General features: G+C 46.3%; 1 protein-coding gene across 2 annotated transcripts in view; it reads right to left on the bottom strand.

Annotated features, from left to right (window-relative positions):
- Positions 1–8,854, bottom strand: part of LOC130128006 (ankyrin repeat and fibronectin type-III domain-containing protein 1) — a 320,420-nt gene that overhangs the window by 105,768 nt on the left and 205,798 nt on the right. For both annotated transcript variants that reach the window (XM_056297716.1, XM_056297717.1), the window contains exon 5: positions 6,801–6,841. In XM_056297716.1, the coding sequence (XP_056153691.1) occupies positions 6,801–6,841 (41 nt within the window). The remainder of the gene's footprint in view (positions 1–6,800; positions 6,842–8,854) is intronic.

The raw sequence follows: 8,854 nt of genomic DNA, 5'->3' as shown, positions 1-8,854 counted from the left end.
ACGTGTGTCAGCACCTCGATATCACCGTAAACAACCGTGTCATCCATGCATCGGACCACACTGTGTGCTGAAGAACAGTGCTGCCTGCGGCTGTGTGAATCTCAGCGTGCGACTGGTGGGTTTTCTTCATGATGCTCTCTGATTGGCCAGTTTTGCTGACAGCATGACGTCACATGGTCTCACGTTGTCAGTGCCACCATCTTTAGCGTTTCAAATTGTCCTGTTCTGTGCTGTCCTGGCACAGAACCAAGGTCAGTAAGAACCATGTTTTTCTTAAACCAATCAGCATCGTTGAGGGCGGGACTACACTGCATTATGATGCCCTTGCAAAGTAACGCAAGAAGTTGTGGAACATTTTACACATGGCGGGAAGCAATCACAGGGTCAGTCCACATAAAAATCCTCACACCATATCGCCACCTATGGCCGAGAGTTACCCGTTCACCGACTATGTACATCTCTGGACGATGGGAGGAAATGGCGGTATGATGAGGAAACCGTCACGAACTCGGGGAGAACAAGCTAACTCCGTCTTGCTAAGAGGCAACAGTGCAAACCGCTAAGCCACTGTGCGCATATATGCTGCATATCAATCTACAATCTATAGAATCTACATGATCTATAGGGAGGTGGCGAGTATTGGGCTACATGTCCTACTTGCCAAAAGAAATGTGAAGCGGTGCGGTGGCCTCTCACCGCGAGTCCATCAGGACCTTAGCATATGGCTGCTCCAATGCAAATGTGTCTGCAGCGGCACCTTCTCTTGGTACCTCCTGTTTTCACAAAGTCTGCTGCGGGGGTGACCAGGTTCCCGGCGGTATAACCGGGTGGGTCGATTGGACTCGTTGGCCTTGGTTGGCAGCCAATCAAGGAGAAAGATAACTCTGATTTCAAACCCGGGGAGATGAAGCTCGTTAGCCCGTCGGGCAGCTCATCTAGGAGAAGGACAACTCTGATTTAAACCTCCGCTGCCTTGCGGGTATACTTGTCTACGGCAAAAGCTCTGGGAAGAAACCCTGAGGGAAAAATCTGCATCCGTCTCCATTGCCAGTCGTCTCGCTAGTCTTGCCCCTGGTAGTAGGTGGTCTCGGATGAGAGAGTGGGGTTGATGATGTGCAACTCTTCCTCACTTTAATCATTGCACAAGTCATCAGTCATCCATCACAGGATGGCTAGATGGTCCTCGTCGCTGCGACGGACGAATAACAACATGATCTATAATCATGTCATACAAGTTTTACCAGTTGTATCAGGAATCAGGACCATTTATTTGTCATTTCATTTCATTCCTCCTCGGGTGCAGCTCCAGGCAGGGCCGTGGTCCCTGGGCCCACCAGACGCAGCAGACCAGCCTCCCCCAGCTGATCCAACACCAGCTCTCCCAGCCAGACACCTTCAACACACCTCCCTGCACTCCACACGACGACACTAAAAACAAAATCACGGCTAGGCGAGGCCGCCGCCAGACCACCTTCGGTGTTATCAGAACTACCGGTCTGCATGAGCTAGCAGTTAGCTTAGCCTGCCCCACTTCCGCGTCCTGTCAGACCGCCCTCGGTGTTTCCTCTTCGGGCGCAGCTCCAGGCAGGGCCATGGTCCCTGGGCCCACCGGACGCGGCAGACCAGGCTCTCCCAGCCAATCCAGTGACAGCTCTCCCAGCACTCAATCGAAGACACAAACTTAGACACACACATGGACAAAGACACTGCATGGACGGTACTGGGTGAAGCTGCCGCAAGTGTGAATTCGCGCCGCCATCTTTTTTGTATATTCTTAAGCCTGCCGTTTGATATTTGTATGTCAGTTGTCTTAATACGTCCAATCTAATGACTGTTTTGTCTGCAAAAAGCGATTCTGCATGGTGACTCTCTTGTCATATTGAAGTTAAATTTGAAAATTTAATTTAAAATGAAAGTAAAAAAACAAACAAACAAAAATCCACTGGAAGGCTGGGGTCTCTGGCCACCTGACCGCATCGCTGCCCGTGCAGGTTTTATTTCCAAAACCCAACTCCGAGTCAGCACACAGATATCCCTTTTTCATGAACTACCATCTCTATATCACCTAAAAGCAATTCCTTTTCTCTCTCTTTCATCTCTCTCTCTCTCTCTCTCTCACACACACACACACACGCACACACACACACACATGCACGCACATACACACACACCTCCTCCCCCCATCTGACAACAATTACACGGCTTGCTCCTGTGAATAAATTAGCCTCATCAGGGTCTCTCTTCCCTGACATCCGCACCTAAATCCCTCGCTCCAACCCACACTCATCCCTCTTTACTTCTGGAGAGAGAGGGAAGAGGGGAAAACAGACTGACAGAGAGAGAGGGAGAAAGAGAGGGGGAAGAAAGGATATGATGGTTAATGTGGTACAGAGTGAGCTAATAAGGATAGGTTATTAGGGACTATACACAGACACACACACACACACACACACACACAAGTTGTTTTGAATGGGTTGCCTGGATGTGGTCATTGGTACTTCAGGTTAATAATGACTTCCAGATGGGCGAGATAGAGAAGATAGATGAGTTTGTGTGTGTGTGTGTGTGTGCATACATTTATGCACACTCACATGTTTGCACTGTCCCTACTTCTCTGACCTCTCATTCTGGGCTCACCTCGTCTCACATGTCAACCTACAAAGGCCTTGGATACCGCCGCCCGTCTCCCGGCAACGGCATGAGCGCCGCCCACCCGCTTCACCACACATGACGGCGGTCAACACGGACCACACGGGATCTGAGATGCTGAGAACATACATCAGACTCTTTCACGAACACCGCGGTAGCAAGCATACATGATATGTGGAGAAACCATCGTCCTTCTCATCATCCATCGCCCGCCCACGCCATGGGACCCCGGGATCAAACTGCCTTGCTGGTGGGCACCTTCACTTTCACTTTTTTTTTTTTTTTTTTTTGCAGCTAGTTTGAGCAAAGACATCAGGCCCCCCGAGTGTATGAGGTTTCCTAGCAGACTATGAATGCTCATTTTTGGAGGGGCCAAGGTCTTTTCTTTTCAAGGCAAGACAAGACAAGACAAGAGATAAGCTAAGCTAAGCTAAGCTAAGCTAAGCTAAGATAAGATAAGATAAGATAAGATAAGATAAGATAAGATAAGATAAGATAAGATAAGATAAGATAAGATAAGATAAGATAAGATAAGATAAGACGAGATAAGATAGGTGAGAAAAAACTATCAATAATCATGGGGAAATTTGGTTGTTGCAGCGGCTTATAGAAATGGAACGGGTACCATACTTGAAAGAATAACGACTTACAATACAAATAAGAGGTACACCTAAATAGAACGAATGACTAAAAGTGAAACTATTATACACAAATAAGTGAACCCATTAACTACTACCAAATATATAAATACATACAAATACTACAGTATATGCTATGTGCAAGTGTGCTCAATACTCAGTTAATATTGTGCAGAATACTGATAAAAGAGTCAGCAGACGGTCCACGACACAAAGTGATGGTGCACAACTTGCTTTTTTTTTTTTAGTTATCTGTGTTTCGATTGATACAGAAGCACCTCGCACGCACCCCTCTCCCCCACACTTTTCTCTGGCCCCCGTCATTGACACATCGTCATGTATGATATAAAAACATCATCAGTCTCCGTGTAATATTCCAGCACTACTGATAACTACTACTACTACTGTCCAAAGGAGTTGAATCAAGTGCAACTGGACTTGGTATATATCCGTGAAGACGTTTCGCTTCTCCCATGACCTGGATGAATGAGAACATTAACAGACATACTACTACTACTACTGCTACTTTTGGCTGCTCCTGTTAGGGGTCGCCACAGCGGATCATCCGTTTCCATTTCTTCCTGTCCTCTGCATCTTCCTCTGTCACACCAGCCACCTGCATGTCCTCCCTCACCATATCCATAAACCTCCTCTTTGGCCTTCCTCTTTTCCTCATCACTGGAAGCTCCATATTCAGCATCCTTCTCCCAATATACCCAGCATCTCTCCCCCACACATGTCCAAACCATCTCAATCTTGCCTCTCTTGCTTTGTCTCCAAATCATCCAACCTGAGCGGTCCCTCTAATATAATCATTCCTAATCCTGTCTTTCTTCATCACTCCCAATGAAAATCTTAGCATCTTCAACTCTGCCACCTCCAGCTCCGCCTCCTGTCTTTTCATCAGTGCCACTGTCTCCAAACCATATAACATAGCTGGTCTCACAACCATCTTGTAAACCTTCCCTTTAACTCGTGCTGGTACCCTTCTGTCACAAATCACTCCTGACACTCTTCTCCACCCATTCCACCCTGCCTGCACTCTCTTCTTCACCTCTCTTCTGCACGCCCCGTTACTTTGGACAGTTGACTCCAAGTATTTAAACTCATACGCCTTCGTCACCTCTCCTTCTTGCATCCTCACCATTCCACCGTCCATTCCACTGTCCTCCCTCTCATTGTATGTATATGTATTCCGTCTTGCTCCTACTGACTTTCATTCCTCTTCTCTCCAGTGCATACCTCCACCTCTCCACACTCTCCTCCACCTGCAACCTACTCTCGCTACAGATCACAATGTCATCCACAAACTTCATAGTCCACAGAGATTCCTGCCTGATCTCGTCTGTCAACCTGTCCATCACCATTACAAACAAGTTACAGAAGCTCATGAGTGCCCTGTTACTCTTTATATTAATCACTATTTACAGAGACTCATTGTGAATCATTACCATTAAAGCTAGTCCAGTCTGAAAGAAGTTGGGTTTTTTTTTGCTTTTCATTTTTGGTTTTTGGTCCCTGTAATTTAGCTGGTATTTGGTGGAGGACTGTTTTTTTCTCTCAACATATGGAGGCACTCAAGAAAAATGTTACCTCGGTCTTCATCTAAACTTTAACCCTTCGGCATACCGAGACCTTAAGTTGGCCCACAGCAATTAGAGGACACCAAAAACTAAGGCCGGAGAAAGGAAAAGGCCGGTCGCTCTGCTCAGAGCCTGTTTTGATCCTGCAAACAACCTGCAAATGGGGGACATTGTCTGTTGTGGCCTTGTTAAGCAGCTGGTTAGTTTCTGCTAGCTGGTCTTCACAACGTCAGCTGTTTTACCACAGCTACGCTGCAGAGGACACTGGGAAATATTTTCAGATTTCCAGATGTCATTTCTGTGTGACAGCAAAAGGGCATCGACATGGCATCCAAGATACAATCAGGCCGTCCTTTCTGTCTTGGCATCCCAACCAGTTACACACAAAAGTAAGTAAGTAAGCAAGTATGTCTACAGGAAGAGCGTTCCATATTGTCGGAGCCACAACTTCAGAAACACATGATCACCTTTTGTTTTCAGTCGAGAGCGAGGGACAACCAGTAAGCCCTGGTCAGAAGACCTGAGCGACCTACTGGTGATATAAATATGGAACAGGTCACAGATGTACACAGGTGGCTGACCATGCAGGGCTCTACATGTGAAAACAGGAACCTTCAAATTAATCCTAGAGCGCCCCGGTAGCGTAGCGATCTATTACGTTGCCTACCAACATGGGGATCACCGGATCGAATCCCCATGTTGCCTCTGGCTTGGTCGGGCGTCCCTACAGACACAATTGGCCGTGTCTGCGGGTAGGAAGCCGGATGTGGGCGTGTGTCCTGATTGCTGCAATAGCGCCTCCTCTGGTCAGTCGGGGCGCCTGTTCGGGGAGAAGGGGGAACTGGGGGGAATAGCTGGCGACTCCACGTGTATCATAGGAGACATGTGGTAGTCTGCTGCCCTCCCTGGATCGGCAGAGGGGGTGGAGACAGCTCGGAAGAGTACGGTAATTGTCCGGATACAGCTGGGGAGAAAAAGGGGGGAAAATCCTCCCCCAAAAAAATAAGCCTAAACTTGATGGGAGGCCAATGAAAAGAAGATGGGTGTGATGTGAGACGTCCCGCTGGACCTGGTCAACAGCCTGGCAGCAATGTTCTGGACCATTTGTAGACGGTCCAGGGACGACTTGCTGAGGCAGGCGAAAAGGGAACTGCGGTAGTCTAGCCGGGACGATATAAAAGCATGAATGATCGTCTCTAGCTCAGGTTGTGATACAACAGACCTGAGTTTGGCAATGTTTCTTAAATGGAAGAAACATGCACCGGTCAACAATTTAACATGTTGACGGAAGCACACAACCTGATCAAATACGACACAGAGTTTTCTAAGATTAGACAGCACATCTGATGAAAGGGACCCAGTACACTGAGCTTAGCTATACTATCAGAAGCAATGATAAGGACCTCCGTCTTATCAGCAATCAGACAATTGTGCAAAACAGACAGTTTGTACACACACAATACAATATTACACAACACACACACACACACACACACACAAAACCCAAAACAAAACCTGATCTGACTCTCAAACAACCTGACTCAGAAAAATCCAATTCTCCCAGGATCTTGGATTTACCCTACATGATTCCCGCCAAGTGCTGGCTCGGATATTTTGTGTTGACGTCCTTTGAAACTATTACAGTGTTTTATCACTTAAGTCTGACTTTGGAAACAGTAAAACCAACCAACAGTCGGCCTAACAGTCAACCCATGTAAATTTAATGGACAGAATGTTGGAAGGCACGTTGTTCACAGGAATAGATTAAATAGGATAGATAGATAGATAGATAGATAGATAGATAGATAGATAGATAGATAGATAGATAGATAGATAGATAGATAGATAGATAGATAGATAGATAGATAGATAGATAGATAGATAGATAGATAGATAGATAGATAGATAGATAGATAGATAGAGGACTCACTTCTTTTGGTGGTTCTCCTTGCGGTCCACAGATCCAAGACTCTGCAGAAGACAGGAGAGGAACAAATCACAATTAATGAACAAAAACACTGCAACCCAATTTTCCACTGATTTCCCTCCAACAAACACTTGTCCTTGACCACATTCAGTCCAGAAACCACAGTGTATTTTCATACAACACCAAGCTCTTTGCTAAATTGCCAAACAAGCGTTAATACAGTGAATATCTGTGAATACAGGTCTGTTCTGCCCTGGTCAGAAGTTTGGTCATGGATGACAGAACTGCTTGTTTTGTACTCAGGGGAGCTCACTGGCCTAATTTAACTAATATGACTAACTAGAAGAGTGCACTCAGTAGAATGCAGATCCCTGCCAGGCCTATCTCCCCTGCTCTGGTGCTCAGACTTAGGCGAAAAGCCAGCTGAGGAGGTAGCAGTTGTGGTCTAAAACAGGTTTTTCAAAGGTTTGAATCACAGCAACCACGAGAGGTCTTTGATCATACAGTCTTAACTATGCACAAAAATTATTATGCTGACCGGCCCAGTAGTATAAGAGATTAGCAGCAGAGAGATAAATGCACCCATGGACAGAAAAACCAGTGTTTTTCCTGCCATTGTAAGACTTTATAAGTAGGTTGAATGGGAAATATGGAAAAATTAATTTGAGGGTTCTGCGCAGTATCTTAGCTGTTCCTAGGACTGCACTCTTCTGGAAACAGACCTAAAATGTTCCTGGAATCTGTTCTATTCCTGTTCCTGACCCACCTAAAGGAAATCACAGGCCCCCTGCAGTTTGCCTACTGAGCAAACAGAAGGTCAGTGGAGGATGCAGTCAACATGGGATTGCACTACATCTTCTGACACCTTGACTCCACAGGGATATACGCAAGAGTCCTGTTTGTGGACTTCAGCTCAGCATTAAACACCATAGTTCCAGTTATCCTCCACTCTAAACTCACCCAGCTCACTGTTCCAGCCATCTGCCAATGGATTAAAAACTTCCTGACAAGACAGGAGGTAGTAGGTGAGGCTGGGAAAAATCACATCCAGCACCCGGACAATCAACACTGGCACCCCCCAAGGTATGTGTGCTCTTCCCTCAACTCTTCTCCCTCTACACAAATGACTGCACCTCAGCAGACCTGTCTGTTAAACTCATAACCATCATTGGCCTTATCCAGGATGGTGACGAGTCTGCATATAGACAGGAGGTTGAACAACTGGCCCTCTAGTGCGGCCATAACAACTTGGAGATGAACATGCTCAGAACAATGGCGATGACAGTGGACTTCAGGAGGAGCCCCCCCAACACTGCCCCCCTCACCATACTCTACAGCACGGTGTCTGCGGTGAAAACCTATAGATTTATGGGTTCCACAATTTCCCAGGACCTAAGTTGAGCATCCAACATAAACACAATCATCAAAAAGGCCAAACAGAGGATGTACTTTCTCCGCCAGCTCAGGAAGTTCAACCTGCCTCAGGAACTGCTGATTCAGTTCTACACTGCAATAATCCAGTCTGTCCTCTGCACATCCATCATTGTCTGGTTTGGATCGGCCACCGAACAGGACAGGGACAGACTACAACGGACAGTTAAGTCTGCTGAGAAAATCACTGGTGCCAACCTGCCCTCTATTCAGGACTTATACATCTCCAGAGACAGGAAACGGGCAGGCAACATCACTGCAGACCCATCACACCCTGGTCACAACCTGTTCCAACTCCTCCCCTCTGGTAGGCACTACAGCGCACTGTACCGCAAAACAACCAGATATAAAGACAGTTTCTTTTTGTGGGCTGTCATTCAAATGAACGCTTAACATTGTCAAATAAATCAAACCATTTTGTATAGACTGTACATTGTACGTATACTGGTACGCTCTGTCATGTCCATCTACCTCAGGTATGTACTATGTAAGTAACCTACTAACATTTATTTCAGCATCTCCGATATAGTCTATGCACCAACTACACTTTATTGCCTCTTATTTCGTCTGTATGTATGTAGTCAACCCTTGTGTATACGTCTGAAGATTGTTGTGTTGTTATTCTA

This window comes from Lampris incognitus, chromosome 17 (genome assembly GCF_029633865.1).
Source record: "Lampris incognitus isolate fLamInc1 chromosome 17, fLamInc1.hap2, whole genome shotgun sequence".
Classification (NCBI taxonomy): Eukaryota; Metazoa; Chordata; class Actinopteri; order Lampriformes; family Lampridae; genus Lampris; species Lampris incognitus.
This window is presented reverse-complemented; position numbering and strand designations above follow the sequence as displayed.